The sequence below is a fragment of the Wyeomyia smithii genome, chromosome 2 (assembly GCF_029784165.1).
Source record: "Wyeomyia smithii strain HCP4-BCI-WySm-NY-G18 chromosome 2, ASM2978416v1, whole genome shotgun sequence".
Taxonomy (NCBI): Eukaryota; Metazoa; Arthropoda; class Insecta; order Diptera; family Culicidae; genus Wyeomyia; species Wyeomyia smithii.
Genome location: NC_073695.1, coordinates 98,885,199 through 98,911,047, shown reverse-complemented (window position 1 = coordinate 98,911,047; position 25,849 = coordinate 98,885,199). Strand labels below are relative to the sequence as shown.

The following is a 25,849-nucleotide window of genomic DNA, read 5'->3' as shown; positions in this document are numbered from 1 at the left end:
AACCTGGTATGTATTCTTAAGTCCTCAGATCTTGACAAACGCTTGACGTTGAAACTAGTCATGAAAAAATTGGGACATTGGGAAACTTTCCAACAAGCACTTTTTCAAGCCTAAAATCGGACTCATCGGGAACTTGGTAATTGTATCATTTAGAGTGGGTTATTAACTGTCGAAACTAATGATCATTCCAGGACAATCGAATGAAGCTCCCTACACAAAAAAAATCAAAACCACCACTCATTTTCGTGCGAAGGTCAACCCTCTACGCGACAACCGGCCAGGTGTAACCGGTAAGGCACTTCATTGCCTTTCAAAATCAGCGTGAAACAGTTTAATTCAACTCTAGTGCACATGAATTGCAGATTCAATAGATAAATAATCTTGGCTATTTTTCTTCGGTTGAACGCTACCTACTTGTAAAAGGCTACTTTACCGAAATCACCTCCACACTGTCCACATTGGACCGGTTGAATCGTGTTTCTCTTGGTTTTAGTGTGCTGAATTTACCGGTACGATGCACCTACTGTCGGAATAAACTTGCCAGTCCTAGTAAGTCATAGGCTATTGACATACTGAGGCGTCAAATGAAGCGAAGCAAGAAGCGTCGCAAAAGCGTCCGAGCTACTTCTTCGAACGTCTATATGAAACGCTCAAACCGGTCATACTCAAGCGGCAACGACGCGTCGGTAGAGGCGGCGAAACAGAACGAGTAGTGTTTTGACGCGCGTATAGGGTCACGGGGGTATTCTGGCCAGCTTTGGGAAGTGTTCGCACAGTTCATTAAAAACAAACACAATTTTTCAACATATATATCGACTCTATTATACCATTGTTAAAAGCTAAGTGTCTATTTTAATATACACCGTTCAAAAATGCAATATATTGAAAAATATCCTAGGAATATCAAAATTTCTACAAAGTACTAAAAACATATTTTGGTCCACCAAATTTTCACTTTGGCCCACCTTTATATCTAGAGACGTGTATGGAAAAAGTTCGGCCTAATTATATTTAAGATCATCATCGGTATTTTCAGAGCAAAAATAGTGGGTTTGAGGAGAACATCCTTCTGCTGTGATTTTTTGTAAATTTAAGGCATTTAAAAATGAAATGATTTGGCTCATAGCGGTTTAACAGGCATTCTCATCCAGTTTCATATAGTTAAATGTGATAAATTAAGAAGTAATTACCTGTAAATTGTCACAAGCTGCTTCTTTGTTCACGTGCGACGGCCGAACGGTAATCGAGGGAGATGTCCAAACTTGGCATGGCCAAAATATGTTTGCTTCAGAAGGAGGCAAACATATTTAGGCCATGCGTTTAATCATTTTTTCAACTTTTTCCAGCATGTTAGAGTATACAAACTGTTTCTATGACATTTTATTGATGTTACTTCAACAACGAATTGTTTCAAAAGCATACATATTTGTTACAATAGCTTCCGGACGTTGACTTGTATATTACCACTTCCTCTTGACTTTGGGTTGACTCAGCCATGACTTTGAATATGTATGAACTAATTCCAAAATAACACTACCAAGAGTCAGTTTTTTGCCGAAAATTATAGTGTTATATGATTCTTAGGTGTGTTATTCAATGTTGCATGCATAGTTTTCTAATATTCATTGAAATTATCAGATAAAATGCGTAAAATGTTACCGGGTGGGCCAAAATATTCATGTGGGCCAAAATACCCCCGTTACCCTACTTACGCGGTAATACCTTGTTCAGACAAAATCTTCATCGCGAGGTGCTTTACATTTGCTTTGTTTTGGTTTGGTAATTGAAAAAAAAGCAAATAGAATACATGTTCGGTTGACAAAATGTTAAAATGTATAAAAAATGATAGTGCAGTAATACCATGTTCAGACTAAACCTGATATCGCCAGGTGCTTTTTATTCGTTTTATTTTGGTCTTAAATATAGAAAATATCGGGAAAAATTTTCAGGTCGTCAGGAAAATAACACTGGTATTTTCGATTCATATTGCATGCCTAACATACTGAACAGATATCATAAACTAGTTGAACGTTACTTGGGGTCAGCGGGTTTAAAATTTAGAATAATTTCTTATATTTTTTACTACGTCTGTAGCGCAACTGACTTCAGAAATATTATTTTACTTCATAAAAAAATCTCTATGTTTACTAAAAACGTGATTTACTGTGCTTGAAGCAGCAAACAAATCTTCAATGGAAGAATTCATATTTCCTTTAAACGAAACCGCTGCTGGAATCTAGGAATATGACAACACAACGTATTTGCATCGCTCGCTCCAGTCGCTCCAGTATGTCATAGGAAGCTACACTCAACGCTTCTGTTTATTCCGCTTCTCAAACGCTCAACGCTTCGCTTAATTTGACGCCTCAGTATGTCAGTAGCCATAGTGTGCTGCACTGAAGCAACTGACTTGAAAAATCAAAGTTAACCTAGCTTACAAGAACTAGAACTTAAAAGCACTAATACTAAATAACACCGTAGAATGTAGATTCGACACGGGCTAACTGTGTTGAGAGAGAAAAGAAACGATCGCGAGAGAAGTCTTGCTGTTACCAACGAAACGAATGGTCGCTTCGGGTGGTGGTGGGTAGTAAAAAAGTTGAATTTTCCAGCAGAACTGGAAAAAACGTTTTGCAGGAGCAACCAGTGCGGATCGACACAGGGACGAGTGAAGTAGTTTGCGCGGCTGGTGAACGCCGTGGTGCAGAGTGAAGTGTTGAGCAAATTTCGAAGCTTTTTTGACGAGTGAGAGAGCGAATCAAACAACCGGGAAAGAAGTGTCCTTTTTGTTCTAAAAATAATCGTGGGAATTTACTTAGTTCCCTCTCTTATGCTTCATAACGACAGCCTGGAGTAATCATGAACTCGCGAGAGCTTTTTGCGGTGCAATGTTTCTGTGGGATGTATCAAGTTGTTATTCTCGCGCACTGATCGGATGCTGTGACGGGAGTAAATCTCTGCTATCCGTTTGGCTCTCCTGCTGTTGATCAGGCGCGCGAACTTCTACACGCCGACTGCTAGAATTTATATATTGATGTGATCAACGGTGGAGGACCTCAATCTAGTGTGATCAGCAGATTAGGACCGTTGGGTTCTTTTTTGAAAAGAGCAGGACTTTGGCGCTGGCGTCCTCCTGCGGTAGAACGTAAAGTAGCCACCTGAAATAGTTGCAAAAAAGTTTCATACGGTGCAAGAAAAAAATGTGCTGAAAATCAATTCTATCTTTGTGTTTGCCAGAACATTGCTAAAAGTGTTGTGGTAGAAAAAATCATAAATTTGTGAAACAGTGATTGTTCTATAGTATCAAGTTTTCGTCGTTTAACTCTTGAAGCATTTTGAAAAAAGATTTATCGAAATGGCCCCTAAGCCACAGGAAAACATCTCGGCAGTGCACGCTACAGAGGATAGCGACCTGACAGGATCACTAAACAACACCAGCAATCTGGGAAACCTCAGTAATAACCTGAAACTTAACGGGTTCATTAACAATGGCTTTGTGTCTGAATGCCCCGTCATTGCGGATAAGCAGGCTCAAACAAAGGAACTCGGATCAAAGTCCAAGAACAAAAATGGCAAGAATACTGGAACCAACGCCACCGGTTTGGATATTGTGCAGGAAAAAGCGATCGTCGATTTCGACGACTTACTGCCGCACATAGGCGAGTTTGGACGCTATCAAAAGATCCTGTTTCTACTCATGATTCCGTTTGCGTTTTTCGTCGCGTTTGTATATTTCTCGCAAATTTTCATCACACTGGTGCCGGAGGAACACTGGTGCTACGTGCCGGAGTTGGAACACTTGTCTGTGGAAGAAAGGTAATGTACTTGAATTTAATCACTACATTGTCACAAACCGTAGGATAATCTGGTTCATTAGACCCTGGTTTTGATTATAAGCAAACAAATCCGCATCAGTTGATTGCGCACAATGTATAAAAAACTCAGCAAAAAAAACTTATAGCAATGGGTTTTATATAAAACAAAGCCCACATCCGTAAACTAAAATTTTCACGCTAGCTCAGTATGTGTGCTTTATAGGATTTAAGTCGCTGGCTGACTCTAGCTATAGCACTGTGATCGCATCGGCTCTTGTCTTGTGCATTAAAGTATCGATGGTTGGCAAAAACAATGGAAACCTAGTGTCGGATCGGAAGGCTTAGATAGAGTCATCTAGGAAAAAATTAAGAATCAAGGTTTGTTATTTCGTCTACGTCGTATTGTATAAAGCGCTTGCAGTCGGTGTTAATCCGACATGGCTGGTAACGCTGTACAACGGCGAGGCTTGATATGGCGGCAAAGTGTCGTCTACACATGTGGGGGGTGATTGCGACTGATTGCAATCATTTCGCCTGCGTTTTTCGTTTAAGTCGGGAAAGTGAAGTTAGTTGTGTTAATGTTTTCTAGTACGTGCAACTTTTTTGAAATCGAAATTAAATTGAATTTGCTACAAATTGGCGAATCTTTTATGGTCTTATTTCAAGCCTCCATCTTTTTGATCTATTGTGTTATAAATTTGTCGTTCTATCGCACTGTTTGTTTTGTCGACCTTTTGTATTTTTGTTCTTTTGTGCTTCTGAAGCTTTGTTTCATTGGCCTTTCGCCGCACAGCAATCATTTCGCAACTTATCTTTTAAAAAGAACTCTTTTGTAGTGAGATTTTTTTTTTATTGGAGAATCAAGATTTATTGTTTGAGCAATATAACTGCATATATATTTGTTGGCATCATGAACGTGTTTTTATATCCTCAACCATTGATTTAAGGTGAGCTAATTTTTTATAATGCTCGTGATCTGTTTTTCAAGAACATGAATTATTCCGACTTGTAGATATTGATCTGACCGGTTTTCTGCAACTATTTAATAAATAGTCACCTCAAAAGTTATGCCTAAAAATGTGTTTAGGACAATTTAACCTCCTTAATCTTATAGCCAACGATTTAACCTATTTGAAGCGTTGCATTTGAAAGATTACAGTTAAAACAATACCTTTCAATCGAATGCTTAATTTAATAGCTATCAGTAGAAATGTGAAGAAATCTAGAACTCATTTATACCTCAGAGTTTAAAAGTATTTTTATCGGCCTATCGTAAAACGGTTCCGTACAACATAGTGAATAGTATTGTATCTTCTTGTTAACGCAGCATACAGCAAAATAGAACTAACCGATCGTACAGCTTCCATGCATTCTTTGCATTTTGTGGCGCAGCCAATGTACAAGCACGAATCAACATCCGGGCAAGTGGCGGGATTGCCTAACCGCCGAGGTTTCCCATAGAAGAGCCCACTCCTGAGTAAATTGCAATCCATTTTATGCGTTTTACTTCGAATTCTCTACGCGCTGTTCGCGCAATGAACAAGTGTAGATAGCCTTGAAAATGGCTGATTTCGGGCTCCGGATAGCTACTGTGTGTGTTTTTTTTTGATTCCTAAAAGGTAGTCAAACCCCTTGGTCATTCTAAAGAATAGGAGAATTTGGGCCCCCAAGAAATGCCCTATGACGTCAATAACGATCAAACATGCTAGCGGTGCCAAGTTCCATTGACCTACCCAGTAGACAGCACTTCGTGACCAGACAAATTGATTCACGAAATTAAGGACACGACTTAGAGACTGAAGCTAAATTTGACGTCACAAAACGTTTGCCAACGCCTAAGGTGGACCGATTAGGAAATAGCGCGTAGACTTTTTTCCCGGCAGACCCACGCCTGTTCGATATTGATAGCGCCAAGGTTCATACGGGCACTTGCGCGACCAGTAGCGAATGCGGGAAATGTAATTGTATCAAAGGTACAGCTTATTACACACATGTTGCTACTTAATGAAGCATAACCCGCGCCGTCATCGTGTTAATGACAACAGAATGCTGTTCTGCTTTGCATGGTGCATTCGTGAACGTATAAATGCTGCTTGGGGGTTTTGGCATTCAATGTAAGCCACTTACAATAGTCAAGAAAATTTTCAAGTTCAACTCGAGCGTGCAAATGGTTTGAATCGTCCGACGATGTCTGGTTTTACGATGCAGCAATCCGTGGTATGAGTGATGTGCAAAGCCGCACATGTGGGAATTTAGATAAAAAATAATTCATGACTTAGCTGTAAAATACATTAAGTAATAATTCACTTAATTGGCTGGATGATCAGCGATCGGTGTTGCAGAGATATTAGATAGGTTGATGGTCTTTTGAGCGATGGGTAACTGATCCTGGCTGTTTTACATATTACTATTGAATTAGTTGACCTTGTAACTCTTAATGCTAGTCGATGGCGTTGCTTCCTTCCCTGAGTGATTCGCTTTGCAATTAGAATCATTCTTAGTTTTGGCGTGAAAATTGAGTTTTGAAATAAAATGGGTCTACTGAAAACTATGACCTTAAAATAAATTATTCTTTTTGAAGTTTACCGTTACCGATGATCCGACTTTTTTCGAGACAAATGACAGATGAATTCAAGATATTAGTTCTAAATTTCGATTGTACCTACTCGTATTTATACTAGTAGTCGGATTTTCATGCTGCCTAGCCAAACAAACACATGTAACCATCCATTTCAATGTTCCACCACTTGTGTCATAAGCACCTTCGCCATGTGGTGTTGACAAAAATGGCATTTTGTGTTAGTATCATATTGGATTTAAACTGACATAACTCCGCAGAGTTATTTTTTATAGCAGAGGCAGTCCTCGCAAATCGATGCTGATCGATCATTTCCGATTTTACTGAAACTTTGCACAGTTGTTGCTTTTTGATAAGAAAGGCATTTTATGATATCGGTTGTTCATGTTGATTCACGACTGCTGTTTCAAAGGACCTTTCAAAACATGTGACTGATGAATAAAATATTCTTTGCATGGTAAAACGGTTTGTTTGATTGAAAAAATGCTTGGAAAATTTTGATTCTAACCAAAATGATTTGATTAATTTATGTTATGTTTTCAGCAGAATTGTAGATTTGTCAGAAGAAAGAATTATAAGTTTCCGTTAGACTCTACTAGAAATTTGAGGAGTAAATGTTGAATTTAGTCCGTACAAATACGTACCTATTTCGACTATTATGTGGATGGATGATGACTGTATGTCACAGTCGAAATACGTATTTGTACGGACTGAATTCAACATTTGTTCCTCAATTTTCTAGTATAGTCTAACGGAAACTTATAATTATTTCTTCTGATTTCTTAAATCACTCTGCCAAGACGCTCAGTATAGATTTTTTCAAATTCGTAGATTTGTCGCTCCAGGAAACAATACACACCGCAAAAAAAATGTAAAAAGTTAAAAGAATATTTATAAATTCGATATGTCCAAAAGTTCACTGTCTAAAGATATGTTTTTTTTTCTACGAAAACTACACATTGTTAGTTAAATATTGATGTTTGTTCGAACCTGAGAGAATAAAAGCTTTTTGAAAAAAACACAAGTTTTTTTCAGATGTTTATAAGGTGTATATATTTTTTGGAAGGACAAAATTACTTTTCCGAAGAAACTATACCGATCAAATAAACCGCTTAGAAGCTAAAAATATTTTTTTATTATCAATAGACACTCTCGTAAACGGTTACGCTTAAGGGTGTGTTCACAAAGTGTACTTCTAGTTTATATTGAAATGAATGTTAAAAATTATTTTTTCACCGTCATGTGATTAGTTTTGAAAGTTTCTCAATTAAATTAAAATCTAAATCTAAAAAATAAATTTTTACTACTTGTCCATAGCCAACATTCAAGGTCAAAATTTTTGACATACAATTCGTCAAAGATTTCAACTTCTAAAATGTATATGCCCTTTTGATAAATTACGCATTTGTTAGTGGTGTAGCCAGAATGGTGGAGAGTTTTCTTTTTATTTTTTAACTTATATTTTTCAATATTTTGATTCGGTAATACTGTTTAGTAGGGAAAGTAAAAATTCGACCATCGAATTTCGTTTAGGGCTCAAAAGCATCATCTTCTCGAAAAAAGTCCCCATGCAACATTTCAGCTCAATCGAACTTCGGGATGTGAAACCTTAAAGCGGTCAAAGTTTCACTCTTTTGTTTAATAATATTATAGAAACTTGCCACCAAAAACTTAATCATCAGCACTTTATTTCGAAAAAAAAAAAAAATTTGGTGTAAATACTCAAAATTTAAAATCATTTCGGTCTCTAGATTGACCACTATCATATTCAAACGAGATTTAAATATTTTAGGACGATTTCCTTCGTCATATTTGCAACTTATAAAAGTCTGTTTTTACGCGGGTCCAAATTTGGAACACATCCCCCGCGTAAAAAAGACCTTAGTGTACACCAGTTGGTTTGCTACATACCGGTCATGGATTTAGGTTACTCTCTTTCAACCTGCCTCCCTCCACAATATTACATACAATTTCCGATTCCTCCATGAGGAAATAACGTACAAAATTGGTAAAAATATGTTTTTGCAGCGTTTTTATCAAACTTCAAGAAAAAGTTACAAGAAAAATTATTTGTCTGCTGTTCTGATGAACTCTCGAACTTTTCATCGCATACCTCCCATCAATTTCTGCAACATCAACCGTATTGGCCATTTTTTTCCACCGCTTCGCCATATCAGATGATGTTTGGATTGATTTGACTCACTTCTTCAATTTACGCCTGACCAGGCCCGGATTTAAGGGGGGGGCAAAGGGGGCAAATGCCCCGGGCCCCCCTAGCCCTGGGCCGACCTTTTTTTTTTTTTTTGCTCGTCACCTCCCAGAACGTTACCTCTAAATGTTTTAAGAAAAGAGGACCTCACAGACAAATTTGCCCCGGGGCCCCCATCGGCTAAATCCGGCCCTGCGCCTGACTATTGCCCAATATCTTCCGATGGGACGAAACTGTGGGCAGTTTGGTGGATTGATCCTTTTTTCGACAACATCAATATTATTCTGCTTGTACCATTCCAATACATCCGGGGTCTTCGTGTGACTGGATGAACGGCAAAACTATCTCTTGAAGACACTTCTCCTTGTTAACTTGTCCATTCATGGTTACTCCTGTGATGGAAACTTTTGTCTGTTTTCCACTGCTAAAGATGGCTTGCCAAATCATCAACTTGTGGGTCAATTTATCCGCCTAAACAAATTTGAACCTACTTGGAGCATTCCCCTTACGGTTAGCATGGTATAATTTGCGGCCCGGGATTCGTCCTAAGTCCATATTGACGTATGTTTCATCGTGAATTAAAATACAGCCGTTGTACTCTGTCAGGACTTGCTCGTATACCTTTCTTACTCGGGTTTTGGCAGCCAGGTTCTGTTTCAGCGTCCTGTTGGGTTGTTTGCTGGCTTGATACGACCATAATACATCACGCATACAGATTCGACGAACTGTTTTATGCGCTGCATTGAACCTTTTCGCCAACTCACGGGGGGAGACCCCAAGATTATTCCGGACTGCTCTGATCACCTTCACTCGTATTTTCCGATCCAATGTTCCACATCACGTTTGGTTTGTTTAGAGCGATCTACCGTCCAAGTGTCCCGGTAACGTTTAAGCACGGTATTCACAGTCGATTTCGGTAGTTTGGGAGCCTTGGCGATCATTCCTCCTGATCATGTTGGGTTTTCAACACACGTGTGCACATTTTTTTCTAATCTCGCGTTTCATTTTGGATAACTTTTAAACGCGTGTACCATTCACCACTAAATAAACACGACAACTAGAGGCGCTGTAGTAAAGAAAAGGAAACGGCCAAGTACAAAGTGGAACAAACCTTAATTTATATTTTTTTATCGAAATATCCTCAAAGGAAAATTCTGGCTACGCAACTGGTCAGAATAATCAAAATACTTGTGGAAAAGTTGTGTGTCCTGTAGTAGAAAACAAATACAAAGTTTCATCACTAAAAATAACGTTCGTTTGAGATTTTAGTGTTTTAAGGATGATTTCGCGTGGAATTGCGTTATAAACTCTCATTATCTGGTTCATCGATCCATAGGAAGCTTGGAAAAAAACAGAGTGCCTAGTTTCAAACTTTTTTTAAAATGTTCGAATCAACATTCAGAAATATTTTGCTCCTACGAAAGAAGAAAAAACAATAAGCATCCTAAACTACGCCGAATTCTTTTCTACACAGTAAGAAAACTTTATGTTGAATCGCATATAAAGAATTGCCTCCATCGCTTATGATAGATAATTCCATAATATTCCACGAAATTTTTAATGATATTGCAAGTAATTTTCAAACAAAATTGTGGTTTACATCAGACGCAACTGAAATTTAAATGATATTGCACATAATTTTCTAACAAAATCGTGGTTTACGTCAGAGCAAACTGAAATTTAAATGAGAAAACATTCCACGTGACGTGTAATATTCAGAATTTTTATTGTGTAGGATTTACTCAGTTCGGTTTTCTTGTTTTGTATAATGTGTTGAAAATACTCCAATGTTGTAATTTTGATTTCACTGTGAAGGGATTTTTGGTTATAAGAGCTTGAGTTTTAGACCACAGATTTCGTAGTGGCTGCTACATGATGAATCTGAGCTAGTGAAGTTGCACAAAGAACCACCATAAGATGGCTAGTTTGGGATTAATTCACCATCTTCAATGTACAACAATCAAGTAGGTGCCGACCCAAGTATAGATGACAGTTCTAAAAGGTATGCTATTCACGTCGATGCATTAGTATTAGTGAGCGTTATGAACTTTTTCCAATTTTGTATGAAATTTTAAATGATTATGCATTTCAAACTAAACTTATAAAACATACTTTCCTGAAAAGTTATAGAAATGGTGTTGAAACATGTTTTATTTGTAAGAAATACATAAACATGCTGGGTTTAGGTAAAATATGCTGTTTTTCATCATTTTGCCGGTAACCATTTTGCACTTTTCGTTTTTTTCTTGTACTCTAATAGCGCTTCTAAATAGAGTCGCTTATGTTTCATACAGTAACAAAACTCATGAGCTATGACAATGACTAAGATTATGCTCCTACTATTAGAAACATAGCATTTTTATATATTTTATTTCGACATATTGTCGCATTTTTTCACACTAAATCTAAATCTAAATTAATATCAATTTCTAGTGTGTTTCAACTGGGGATTCACTCTCCAACCAAAAAAATCAAATATAAAACAACATAAAACGAGAAATTTCCAAAAATGTTCCGAATTCCATACAAAACGCGAAAATTTTTTTTTTGGTCAGTGATGGATTTTTATACTTTGACTCTTTCCTCTACACCAGCGGTTCTCAACCTTTTCTAGTCCGCGTACCCCTTGGCAATATTTTTTATATCGATTGTACCCCCTGGTTTGGAATGTTCTCGCCGAGTGGGAAAGAGTAGAGGTAGATTTATTAGGACGGCAGCGAAGGTCATGTCGTGTTCATTGGCCCATTATAGAACCTGTGCAAAATTGCAGCTCAATAGGACATAATTCAGGAGTGTTTTAAAGCACTCAGGGTAATATTTTTTTCAAACTAGGATCATAACCAGAGGTCAGAATCCAAACTCAGACGCAAAATGAATGGTCAAAGTCCGGAGTAACTTCAGACGCCAGTTTCAAAACAAAGATGCTCAGAGGCTGGAAATTAACTCCAGACACAATTTCTAGTCCAAGACAGTGACTTCCAGTTTCTAAACAATCCCGGACGAACACATACGATTCGTAAAGATTCTCTAGGATTCTTCACATTGGATTCGTGAGCGTCCTTGAAAAGGATTCCTGAAAAAAGAATCCTTAGGAATGCCCTGTATATGGCCCTAGGATTCTTGAATAAGATTCGTGATTGGGAATCCTCCGGATCGTGTTTGCGATTCCTTTCATGATTCCGTCACCGAGTTAAAGGTATCCTGGGAATTCTTACTCGGGATTCTCTGCGTGCTAGTAAGAGAATAGCTTAAACTGGTAGGGCGAAACCAGACGTCATTTTGAAATCAAAGATGGCGACCTCCGATTTTTGATAAACAGCCTAACATGATCGAATAGAATGCAATATACGACATCGAGATGATGCGCAGGAGCCATAAATCGGCCAAGGATACCGTTTTAAAATCTAAGATGGCGAGTTCAAGTTCCTTGAATGCAACCTAAAATGACCAAATACCACCCAATATTGATACGCCAGAAATCTAGAAAATACTCATAGGCCGGAAATCAATTCCAAACTTCATTTTGAAAGCCAAAATTGCGACTTGTGGTTTCTCGAAAACATCCTAAAATTGCTATTTCCAATCAAATAATGCTTTTTTCACTCTGTGCGTGATAAAAATATTGATTTTGTATTTGAAATTATAATTGAAATATACTGTATGTGGAATTTGAGGTAATATTTGTGAAGTTTTATCTCAGAATTTGGTATCTAAATTCTTATGGCTTTTCAAATGTCCCTTTTGTTATCATTCACTTTTTCGTCCAAAGTTATTTTCAAATCGATTTCAGTTTTGTCATCATTTACTATCGCTATCATACTTCTTATTACCACCTTTTTTAAATTACTCTGAATTTAGGGTTTCATAAAATGCCAGCGAAACTTTCTCCTAAAGTTTTTTAAAGATATCCACAGAACTTTCAATGTATAATGTATAAATACCTAACAAAATCTTAAACGAAATTTCAACTACGTTTTGGCTTGAGGAGTCTTATATACTCCTAGACCTCCAGGGTTAGGTCAGATTTAAGATCTTATCTTCTGGACGGTTTTGAAGGGCAAAGATTTATTTCGTTAAATATCCCAATGCAACTTTCGAAGTTCATAATGAGTCAAATATTAATTGTACAATAATTATCACCTGTTGAAAACCAATCTGATTGATTACTTAGTACACCGAGAAAGAGTACCTAAACTAATAAACCTTTATTAAACCTTGCTCTTTTTTACTCGGTGAATCAATTTACTCAACCTACAAACCAAACTAGCCTAGCCGTTTAGCGTTTTCTGCCAATAAAATTGTCGTTGCGGGTGTTCGTCACCAACCAGCCTTTGCGGCTCGAGTAAACAACCTCCGGTGGACTCGGTGAGCCATAATTTTGACTGGTTTACAGGCCAGAACGGGCGCGGTGGATTTTATGCGAGACAACATATTATTTTGCAAACCGCTTGACCATTTCAGCTGCAGAGGTATTTCCCCGACGATACAATTACACTCGTTTCAAGCTCCGTGGATCGTTGGCCAGCCCAGCCGGTCTTTCCACAGGTGATGGTATCTTCTATGTATACCTACAGCCGAGTGGTTAGAGTGTTACTTCTCGTCTTGTTGAAAATTCATTACCGGCTCGGTTTGCCGCACCGCGCTGCTGCAGTACACCGGCTCCGGCAGCACTGTCTGACCGCTCTGTGTCTTCATCTACGGATGGGTAGATCGGGCCCGATCGGACATGGCCTAGGGCTGTCGAAGTGTGCTTGAGTGTGGTTTTCGTGTTTGGTTTAGCGTTGGTAAGGAGAAGCACGTGCCGAAGTTGCAATTATCATTTATAGGGTAAACTATTCAGTTGTGGTAGGTTTTTCAGATACTGGTACGATTGGAGCGGTGTCGTGCCGTAATTGTTCATATTACCTGCTCTTGTGGGTGCTATATAGGCGTGTGCGTTATTTATTTTTTCTGCTCGACAGAGTGGTAGCTGTTGATTGGATCGAGGCAATCAATTTGAAATGAGGTGAAATAGGTGTTTTTGCCACAAGAAATCGAGAACGGATTAACAAATTCAAGGTCGAGCTGCCACGATAGGAGCTACGCAAAAAACTCAACGATTTAGTGAGTAGCAGTAAGAAGATTTCATTCTGTTTTGTCACCAGCACTTCTATCTGTGCAGTTTTGAACAGTTTGTCAAATTGCCTTCTGGCTTATTTAACTGAAACCATCGATTGATTTCTACTTCCTGCTTAACGAAAGAAAATGTTACTAATTCTAGCTATATTGGAACGAAGTCTAGCTCTAAAATTTTATATATTGCAGTTTCCAAAGCAGAATAGTTAGTATCCAAATTAATATTTTCTACTATTTTCGTATTATATCACCTTGTTCTTTAAATTATCAGCTGATATTTACATTTTCTAGCGTCAGGAGGTCTGTGTATATGTATAATAAACAGTAGGTCGAGTTTCGAATCGGAATGTAGCACCAAGGATTTGCTTTTTTACTTAGGATTTATATCAACGCTGTAACTAAAATTTATTTAGAAGAAAAGATTGCTGATAGAAAAAAGTCGAACTCAGTTTTTCCTTGTTGTCAAAAAATTTATGGTGGTCACAGGTAAACAAGTTGGTTTGAATTCAACTGACCCGAATACTTTTTTGCTTCAATACCTTTATGGTTGCTTGGAAAAGTGCATAAAACTAGTTTCGAATAGTTTTTTATGATGGCCTAGAACTAACCCGTGTTCATTGCAAGAAACCTAATTAGCCATGTGGTAGATTTCGTTTATGATCAAATCTTTAAAGGTAATCTCTAAGGTTGAATTGCATAACCTGAGCTATTTAGTTATTCGTAAACGGTAATTTTGTGACCAAATAAGCTTGAAATGAAAAATAGTTGTTTGGTAAAATAAAATTTTAATATGCAAAATGCCTTATTAGTAAGCAACAGTAATGAGATTTTATTCTGTATTGCCACCAACTATCCGTGCGATTGTGAACAGAATGCAAAATTACCTTCTTGCTCATTCAACTGAACTATCGATTAAGTTCTATTCAGAGTTTTTGACAAGCGAGTGGTGATAGGTTCGAATCTAAGTAGAACCAAGCCATTCGTTGGTAAAAAGGACGCATGGGTTTATTCTCAGGCTCTTCCACACAAAAATCTTCTCTCCAGACTTAATAACCACTGCACAATGGTCCAGAAACCAAAATTAGGGGGAAATTTGGGTCTAGAGCTCTATAGCAACATTTTAGAAAAAACTTTTTTCTTCAAATTTGTTACATATAAAAATGCGCTTATTGAAAAATTATCAAAAATTAGGGTGACCAACATTTTCGATGCAATCAAGTATCTAACTTTTTTATCTTTGTAGATAGAAGAAAAACTTGTTCTACAATGTTATAGCTCCATTAATTTTAAGTAACTTTGTAAAAAAAAGTTTTTCTCTATCTTTGAAAACAACCGATCTATATTGAAAAAACACATTTTGCGCTCTAACTTTTTTATTTCAAGTTTCATGTCAAAAATGTCTTTGAACGACTTTTAGAGCTTTTTAAGAGAAACTGAGATTTGCAATGCTGACATAGTAAATATCTCAATTTTACTCTAAGTTATTAATATTTTATATAATAATAATAATTTTTATTTAATATGGAATATTAAGTGAATATTAAGTATGGAAGGAAGTTTTCTGTGGAGGAGCTTGAAAATAACCCCATACTCAAAAGTCCTTTTACCTACGAACGGCTTGGTACTACTAAGATTTGAACTTATCACCACCAGGGATCGAGTGCTACTGTCATCGTCGATGAGCAGGCATCATTGGCATTTCGTCGAAACCTGCTGGTACAATTTCCGAGCTCGAGTTTTGGTGCCGAGACTTTGCTTCAACGTTCTGTTTGGTTGCTTGCTAGCTCAATAACAACGATATCCTGCTTGCAAACGAGTTCTTCGAACGGTACTGCGAGCAGCAGCGTATTTTTGTGCGATTTCATTATTTGATAGTCCAGGGTTTGCTCTGACGGTTCTCAAAACCCTCTGATTCGGCTTGCGGTCATATTTTCCACTACGACGCTTACCTTGAGGCCCTCGATCCACGCTCTTTTGCTTCTTGAAACGTTTGAGTACATCATACACGGTTGATTTGACGATTTTCAACGTTTTAACGATTTTTATTGTGGACCACTTTGGATTATCAACGTGGATGTGCAGAATTTTTCCTCTTCTCACGGTTTACATCTGGAATAACTTTTGAGTCACTGAACGAAACACCGTGACATTTCTATCACGAAAAATGTGCGTCTAGGTAAACAAACAACTGTACAAGAATTCTTGCAACAGTCACTTTCCGTGCCGCTGCAACACAATAAGTGATTCCGAATTCTAACTGAATGGAATTGTATTGTATGAATTAATCAGTAGATTATATTATTCACGAAGAAGTAACCAACTATCCAACGGGCCATGCTTCGAAACCTAAGCCGACCAAGAATACGAAATGAGACATGATTTGACGTAAAGCATCTAAAAACCACTGTATTGCAAGCAACGATAGTTTAAAGCAAATTATAGCGCCAGGATGTTCTTGTTCCGACAAAACCTTAAACCTTAAACCTATTTTCTTAAGTTTGAACGTATTTTCTTGAGTTTGAACGTATCCAATATCCGGTTCGTCATGCATTTGCAGACTATTAACCAACCACAAGGTCAATCTTTGGAAGTATATGGAATCAATTCAGAATGTTCAAAATTAATTGAATAAAGGAAAAAATGGGCGGGGCGAAGTTTGCCGGTTGAGCTAGTAGAATATAAAAGTTAACAGTATAATTGATTGTGATTTATATATTTCTGAAACTCATGTTCATATAGAAAAAAAGATATTGGTAATTGCAGGTGAAACAGCATACAGCAGCATATTAATTATTCACCTTCGTAACATCTATTTTCTCCTCCTTGAAAAAAAAAAAACGTGCCATTAACGTATATGTCCAATCTCCGTGATTCGATTACTTATTACGTATATTTGTACCGGCAAACCCTCGCATCGTCTCACTAATTGATACTCTTGCTAACAAAGAAATTAGCTGTTGAACCGCTAGTACACATGCTAATCTGGTATGTAAGCATTTACCGTTTAAGTCAACTCACGGTTTAACTATTTGTGTCTTGTTCGAAGTGTCACCCTTTTAAATACCGGGTACCTGCATCGGCCCGTGTCAAACCGTTGTTGAGAAATGTTTTACCGTTCTAAGCTAAGAACAGAGTCGTGTCCGAATAGTTGGTTCAAGTAAAGCTTGTCAAGTCGAGAAATCCAAAGAGCACACAGCGGCTCCATCGAACAGCGGCCGCTGCTGGGCTGCGTTACTCAATGCGTACTAGTAGGTCTGATTTAGGTCAAGTTAAAGTTTGATCGCATCGTAATAGTCACCGATCACTGCAGTACTGCGGTTCATCCAGCACTTTAATTCCATTCATGTGGTACATAACGAATGAACCGACCGACAGTTTTATGTGACTGTGTACTAAATCGCAATAATTATACCGACCACCAGAAATGAAACCTCTGGATGATGACATTAAAAACAACATAATAAGTTAACCTTATTATAGCTATTAAATCTTGTGAATGATACGGCACCTGTCGTGTTAATGAGGTAGTAATCGATGAAATATACAAAATTATTTTCAGCACAAAACTCTAGATCTCAATTCGAACAGCATTCAAACAGGTTTTGTTGGAAGAAGACAGACAATTCATTTAACACTAGTAGCTCCGCTGTAAATGATCGCAACGACAATGTTTCACTTGCCTCTCATAAGTCATCACATACATTGCAAACGCCATTATTCATCGAAAAACACAATTGATGTAATGTGTGGATACTGCCACAATTTCGTCGTAACGGGTTTATGAGATAAATTGTTTTTGCTCACGTAAAATTCTAAATTTTAAATTAACTTTTCGATACCAATGGTTGCAACACAGGCCGATACCAATGGTTGTACACAACCGTACGGGTCAGCAGGAGGCGCCGCCACAGTACATTCAGCATTCGCACAGTACGAATGTGGAAATATCGTTTGTACTGTTTCGTTGTTCCAACTGAATCCTAAACTAAAAATCGATGCACGATTTCTATGAATAATTTTATTCATTCTAACTGCAGAAGTGAATACAAACATTAATGCGTTTAAATGAAGTCATCCAAAGACTTATTTCTGTCACAACATAAAACACATTGAAAGGTAATCTGCGTGACGATCGCATATGACATACTGCTGCTTCAGGGCAGACTTCATCTGCAGCTCGGGAGGTTTTCCCCCGTTCCTACAAGCAGCCACATAACAGTCTACGTCAACGTTTAAACACGCAACCTTTCAACGCGAACAGACAACGTCATACCAGGCGAGAGGAATTCCTACCGGCTGCTGCTTTACGAGATCAACAGGGTTAAAGTTCACCTAAGCGGACTCAATTAGTCAGAGCTATGCGGGAAATGAGTCATCCTGCCGGTAAGCGCTTATGGCTTTACGTAAAAACCGGATATTATTACGATCATTGACTGAGAGATTGTCCTAAAGTTTGGAAAATTTGATTTTTGAAAATATAAAGTTTACTATTCGGAAGCTTACGATGAACTAGAAGGCTAACGTTGCACGCATACAGAATTCGTGTGAATCGATCAATCAGGAAGCTCCGTTCAGTCGTTCTTATGACGCCTTAGCCCGTGGGTTACGGTGGCATGCGTTTGTGAACTCTCTCAAGGGTAAGCAAACGTTTCGGGTCACCAGACAGGCCGGTTGTTGGTTTTTATTCTAGCGCTAGTTACAGCGTTCGCCACTAACTGTAAGTGATTATTTAATTTTATTGTGCTTTTGATATTGGAGCAGTAGTGTCAAATTGGACTCGACGCTATACGTTGAAAATGTATGTATAATTTGACTTGAAGTGAATGTGTTATGCGATCCGATTTTTGATATGGTAAGCCATTGCCTGATTCTTAGTCTGCACCAGTAATATTGTTCTACAACCGTGCTCGACCCGCATCCAAATTGAAAACGCATAGCGTGAAGGTGTTTTTTGCCACACAAACTGTTTCTGTTTTATTTTGACTTCCGTATTAAGTTTTTTTTTACGGGCGGTAAACACTGACAGCTGTGATAAGTAAGTATTATCGGCCGTTTAGTTTAACATGTAATGCAATTCAGTACCAGTTCTTAAGCTGTACTCATAATTTTATTTAATATATTCACAGTATGAGATTCCGAGGTCATTCGGATTGAGAAGCTAATCGGATCAGAGAGAACGTTTCTGTAGCTATCCTTAAACATCGAACCACTTCAAGCATGTAGAGTTTATAGCGACCGTAGACGCCACCGTAAATCTCCGATAACGCCATCAAGAAATTTCAATGCTTTTCCGGTTGATTTTTCACACAGTTTCTCCCTGTTTCTGAAATGCAATTGGATGCGAATAGACATCACTATTAACACGTGGATAATCAATTTCCTCACGATCACAGGCGCTGTAGCTGAAAGATCGCTGCCATGGTTGTTGCTAAATTGACAGCTCATGTAGTAATAATTCTTGACTAGCCACCATAATTACCATCCTCATTAAATATCTACCTCTATGTTGTGTTAAAGTTCTATGAAATAATAAACGGTAAAGCCACACGAGCATCGAAAAACGCAGAAGGCAGACGGACAAGCAAAGAATAACCGCTGTCTGACAGCTAATCGTGACGCCATTTGCCGGGCTTCTGATTTGTTCTAAGCTCTTAATCGGCTAATTTGAGACGCTATGTGCGTTAATAACAACCAGCAACCAGCGGACCAACTTTACTCGTTAAATGAAAGGCGGAAATCGGTCTGTACACAAAGTAGGCGATCAAGTTCATCATTCACCGTTGTGACTTCTAGATGGGGTGCGAAATGCTGTCCACAACTGGTCTGCTTGAAGGTTACTTTAAAGTTGATGTGACAAATTTGCAGGTCTGAGGCCACGATTTACGCGATCTTACTAGATGCTACTGAAAAACTGAAACAATTAGGAACGTAGTTTGAATCAAGGAGTTTACTTGGTGGAATGGGTCGTATTATATTTTTATTTCTGTTTTTGTGCTCTCGGTTAGAATCTGGTTGTTCTATTGGTTCAACGTACGAACGTTATGGCGTTGAAGTTAATTGATTTTTTTGCTTTTTACGAAAATACAAAAAAAATATTGCGTTTCAATTTCATCATAGATTGGATACACTATTGGTCAACCTGAGCGGTAATTTTATTCAACGATCTCTTGATCTCTCGTAGATCTCAGGCCAGGAAGCTGCTCAAAATTAATTTTCACGCATGTTTCGTCATCCATCAGTAAACATTCTTTTTACTTCGTCAGCATTTTGTGCAAAATCCGAATTGGGTTTTGTTTAAGCTTCCGGTTAAGTTGCTTAACTTTTAACACAACCAATACGATAAGTTAATCACATGATTTAGTGTCTTTGTGTGCTTTCACAGATAATAGTAAAAAAGTGCAGAATATCTTTTTTATAACCCTTGTCTCATCAATTTACTGCTGTGAATCGTTCAAGTCAACGTTTAAGAAGATTCAATCTCAATCCAGTCAACTGATTTGATATGTTTTTTCCGATCTTCTACATTTCAGACGTGCCTTAGCGATTCCGCTTCACTATGAACACGGAACTGAGTTTGACGATGGTGCTGCTTCCTACAGCAAGTGTTCGATGTATGCGGTAAACTTCACAGAGGTGCTGGCCAACAACATTCTAAAGGCCGATCCAACCTGGCCGACGCAGCCCTGCCAACATGGCTGGGAGTACAATTTTACCGATGTGCCATACAAAACCGCTGCCACCGACGTAAGTATTTTTATATTTGCCCTAGCATTTTTCACTATTTCTATTCACGGAAAAGCTTAATGAGTATTTTAAATAGTTTGATCATTTCGCTTGAGAGCTTGCAAATGACATGCGCGTATAATGACTCAAATGATTTTCTATACCAGCCATTATAAAAATTACCCCAAGAATTATCCTACGCGGTTTACGATCGCAATTAACGATTTCATTCCATGTCCGTTACAGTTTGAATGGGTGTGCGAGCACTCGTACCTGTCCACGCTGTCTCAGTCGATCTTCTTCGTAGGTGCCATCGTGGGTGGGCTACTGTTCGGGTGGATCGCCGACCGATACGGTCGGATCCCGGCGCTGGCCGGTTGCAATGTGATCGGATTCGTAGCCGGCGTGGCGACGGCTTTCGTCGCCAACTTTTGGCAGTTTGCCTTCTGCCGGTTTCTGGTCGGATTTGCCTTCGACAATTGCTTTACCATGATGTACATTTTGGGTGAGTAGACATTAGCTGTTGTTAATTTAACATCGTTTGTTCAATGGTTTTATTTGTTCAATGGCCTGGTTATATGGCGGGGTTATTTATCACTAATTGCAAACGCAGGGCTTCGCCACGGTTCAGTTATAAAGACATCGAGTTAAGGGAAACATGTTTTTTTTTGAAAGCGTTAGGAAGTGAACTTTAAACGGCAATCTATCTAGTAGCGTCACATAATATTAGTGTTACCCGAATCACTGTCTATGTCTACAAGCAAGAATTACGAGCCGAGTCAATTAAATGACAGCGTTGCTTGTGTTCATTAGCATAGAATGACGTCTTATAGGTTAAAAGCCTCGTTACTTACGTCCTTTTATTCACTATTATAAATACATCAACTGACAACCATATAACAAACAAGATACACAACTAATTTGAATAGCAAGCGCATGCATAGAAGGAGTAGGAACATAAATGTTACGCTACAACATTGGCACAACTGGAGCAAACAAGTATTTTTACCTCTTTGTTATTTCATAGGTTAATGATTGGATGTATAATGATTCATAATATATTGACTTCTAAGTCAAGTTGAAGTGTCTACGGCCGAAATAGCTACCCTAGAAAAATTATAGCTTTTCAATCATTCCTGTGAAATTTGGTGCCTTTAGCCAGCATAGAAATTTGTCAACTTACGACAGAGTGTCGCATAGTAATTGCTCGCCGGGTTCGTCGCTTCAACGTTATGTTTATGAGAAAACTCATTCAAGGCTTTAAAAAAATGTTGGTGGCCTGGGGCACCAAAATTCACAGGAATGATTAAAAAGCTATAATATTTCATTTTTATTGTCATTTCAAAATGCTCAGATATCTAGGTATTCAATTTTTTAAATTTTTTTTGACTCTAACTGCCTCGGAAGTGTGCTAAAAGACCGCGGAGTGATTACTCGCCGGGTTCGTCATTTCTTCGTTCACGAGAAAGCTTCATTGAAATCTCTTAAGACTCGACACACTTCCCAGGCGGCTGGGGGCACCGAAATTCATATGAACGGTTAATAAGCTTACTTACTTACCAGTCAGCTCCAGGCCGAAGTGTCCCTTACTGTTCGAAGAAGTCGTCTCCATTCAACTCGGTCCATGGCTGCAGCTCGCCAGCCATGTCGTCTGCGGAGGCCCCGCAGGTCGTCTTCCACTTGATCGAGCCACCTTGCTCGCTGCGCGCCCCGTCGCCTTGTTCCAGTCGGGTTGTTATCAAGAACCATTTTCACCGGGTTGTCGTCCGACATCCTAACGACATGCCCAGCCCACCGTAGTCTCCCGATTTTCGCCGTTTGAACGATGAGTGGTTCTCCCAGCAGCTGATGCAACTCGTGGTTCATCCGCCTCCGCCATGATCCATCTTCCATCTGTACTCCACCACAGATGGTACGCAACACCTTTCGTTCGAAAACCCCAAGGGCGCGTTGGTCCTCCACGAGCATAGTTCAGGTTTCGTGGCCGTAGAGGACTACCGGTCTGATCAGTGTTTTGTAGATGGTTAACTTCGTGCGGCGGCGGTTTTTATTCGAGCGGAGTGTTCTCCGGAGTCCAAAGTAGGCACGATTTCCTGCCATAAGGCGTCGACGAATTTCTCTGCTGGTGTCGTTGTCAGCAGTCACCAGTGAGCCCAGGTACACGAACTAGTCTACCACCTCGATTTCATCACCGCTAATATGAATTCGTGGCGGAAGGTTGTCATTCAGACACTGTCTTCTCTGGAACCTCTTCCTCTCATGTACTTGGTCTTCGATGCGTTTATGGCCAGTCCAATTCGTCCGGCTTCAGCCTTTAGTCTGATGTACGTCTCCGTCATCATTTCAAGGGCTCGTGCTACAATATCAATGTCATCGGCGAAGCCAAAGAGCTGAACAGACCTTCTAAAAATCGTGCCACTCGTGTCGATACCAGCCCTACGTATCACACCTTGAAAAGCGATGTTGAATAGCAAGCACGATAATCCATCACCTTGCCGTAACCCTCTTCGAGATTCGAAGGGACTCGATAGTGTGCCCGAAACTCGAAATTCACCACCCGATCCATCGTCGACTTGACCAACCGTGTCAGTTTATCCGGAAAGCCGTAATCGTGCATAATCTGCCATAGCTGGTCTCGAACGATTGTGTCGTATGCCGATTTAAAATCGATGAACAAGTGATGTGTGGGCACGTTATACTCACGGCACTTCTGTAAGACCTGCCGTACCGCGAATTTTTGGTCCGTGGTGGCGCGGGCACCCATAAATCCCGCTTGGTATTGCCCCACGAATTCCCTTGCAAACGGTGATAGTCGACGGCACAGAATTTGAGAGAGTACCTTGTAGGCGGCGTTCAGCAACGTGATTGCGCGGTAGTTGCAGCAATCTAACTCGTCGCCTTTTTTGTAGATGGGGCACACTCTACCCTCCATCCACTCCTCCGGTACTACCTCCTCCTCCCAAATCTTGGCAATAACCCAGTGTAGCGCCTTAGCCAGTGATTCACCACCGTGTTTTAACAGCTCGCTGGGGAGTTGGTCAGCTCCAGCGGCTTTATTGTTTTTCAGCCGGCCGATCTCCTCTCTAACCTCCTGAGGTCAGGGGCTGGGATTCTGTTGTCATCTGCGCGTACACCGAGATCTACTACCACTCCGTCGTCGTCCTCTGCTACATCGCCATTAAGGTGCTCATCGTAGTACTGCTTCCACCTGTCAATCACCTCACACTTGTTCGTTAGAAGGTTGCCGCCCAGGTCCCTGCACATGTCGGCTTGTGGCACAAAGCCTTTGCGGGAACAGTTCAGCTTCTCGTAGAACTTTCGTGTGTCATTCGCACGGTACAGTGCCTCCATCATAATAAGCTATAAACATTTATTTTTTTAGTTTGAGGTCTGGGTAATTTTTTTTCATTTTTGACGACCAGTCAATGGTCAACCCAAATTTCACGAATAAATTTTATACCTACATAGATAGCGTTTTTTCTAACGTATTTGGAGCGAAAATCAATTTCGAACCTTAATTTTTTGTAGTGGTTTTACCCTGAACATTTTGTAATGACGAGCCATTTCCATTTAGTTGAATTATTAATATTCACGAACGCACTGATAAATCTCTGATCTTGTTTCTTTCTATTGGACCTTTTCATGTTTGGCATTCGGGTCTCTCCTGACAAATCAAAAATTTTCCTTTTTAATTTTATTGGTTGTTATCGGTGAAAGTTATCTGAAATTCTGGCGAAATAAGTAAAATCATTCTTAAAAAAAAAACACTAAGATACTTATGATTCTGGGTGAGAAAATTATGTACTGGAGAAAGCTTCAACCTTCTGAGAACACCTACAAAAATCAGGGAATTTCATTTTTGAAGTTGATTAGATACTCGTAGTGATTTTACTTTTTTAAAGTTGTTTTAGTATATTAAATGAAAACAAGCAACAAAAGTGAATTTAGAAAAACAAATCATGACAAAATCCTTTGATATCACTTTGTACAATCCTACGAAATATTGTTCTGAAATAGCTGGCATTTGATGGACACATGGATTTTCTCAAGCATTTGATTTTTCAAAAAAGTGTAAGGTTTTAGAAGGTAAAATTTCATGGAAAATTACATCTCTAAACCTTTTGTTTCCGTTGAAATGTTGTCGATGGATAAGTTGTATAAAATTGATTTCTTAACTTGGGAAAATGTACACTGAGAAATTTTTTTTCAACAATAAATATAAGTTTTTAACTGAATTTGACAAAAAAGATTTTTTTAAATTCGATCATTACAAATTGATGTCATTTCGAAACTTGTTACTTGTCGTTTAGAAAAAATATTTTCAAATTTCTTAGAAATTTTTTTCAGAAACTTCAAGTGTACGCACTGCAGCCTTTTTCGAGATGTTTTGACAAAACATTTCATTTCAGTAGCGAACCAAAAAAAATACTATGTACATAACTTACCCAACAGATCAAAATACGAACTCACTGAGTAAAGGCTATAGTTTTTGAGTTTGAGGACCGCACATTTCCTAGTTGCTCCTATGCGATCGATCTGAGCTAGTGAAATTGCACAATGAACCACGTGTATGGTTCGTGGAATTAGTTTACCATCTTCAGTATACAACAATTCTGAAGCTACCGCTTTTTATGGATCGATAACGACGCCGGCTACGTCCCTACAATCGTTGGGGTAAGGAAGGAGTTTATAAGAAACGTCGTTGTGTTCGGAGACCAAGTATACCTTTGCACTTTCATGACTGTAACGGAAAGGAAGGATTGTTTCACTGTGGAAAGTGACTGAATCGGACAGTATTGCGCGCGAAGGTAACTCATTACGACGACGAATGATAAGTATCTTTTTATCAAACCCCGCGGGCCTATGCGAGCGGCGCGTGCGAAAACCATCAGAAGCATCCAAAAGTTTGAATGTTTGTCTATTTCTATTCCCGAGTATCATCGAGAAAATGAATACACTTCGGCAGGAGCGTATCTTTGAAAGGTATTCATTGCGAAGTCATCAGATTATTCACGATTTTTATCGACCGAACAAACCTGCTCCGATTCGCGACGCGTCACTGAGAAAAGCCTATAGTTCTTCTTCAAAAAGTTGATATTGAGCAGTAGCTCTTGTGCCAATCGATTCAGTATGAAACCCTGAACGACTTGAAAATTTAATTGATTTTAATTGATTTTTGTTTTGCAAACTTTTATGACACGGTCTCCACAAAAAGTAGAGGTAAAACTCTCTAAATAGAAAATCCCATTTGATCTGACCAAGAGCTCGATCCTCTTTCCACAAAAGAGGGAGGATCATGTTGATTCGTTTTGAACCCTACGTCGCACTGTGGGGCAGAACCCAGAAAAGTCGCGACAAAACTAAAAAAATTGAAATTCAGTTTTCATGCCTCATTTTATTTTCTACTTG

General features: G+C 38.9%; 1 protein-coding gene across 1 annotated transcript in view; it reads left to right on the top strand.

Moving 5' to 3' along the window:
• The first annotated feature begins 2,676 nt into the window (after window positions 1-2,676).
• LOC129723834 (organic cation transporter protein) overlaps window positions 2,677-25,849 on the top strand; it is a 39,345-nt gene continuing 16,172 nt past the window's right edge. Inside the window, exons 1-3 of the mRNA XM_055678292.1 lie at window positions 2,677-3,816; window positions 20,248-20,461; window positions 20,687-20,945. Of these exons, the coding sequence (XP_055534267.1) occupies window positions 3,356-3,816; window positions 20,248-20,461; window positions 20,687-20,945 (934 nt within the window). The 5' untranslated portion in view covers window positions 2,677-3,355. The remainder of the gene's footprint in view (window positions 3,817-20,247; window positions 20,462-20,686; window positions 20,946-25,849) is intronic.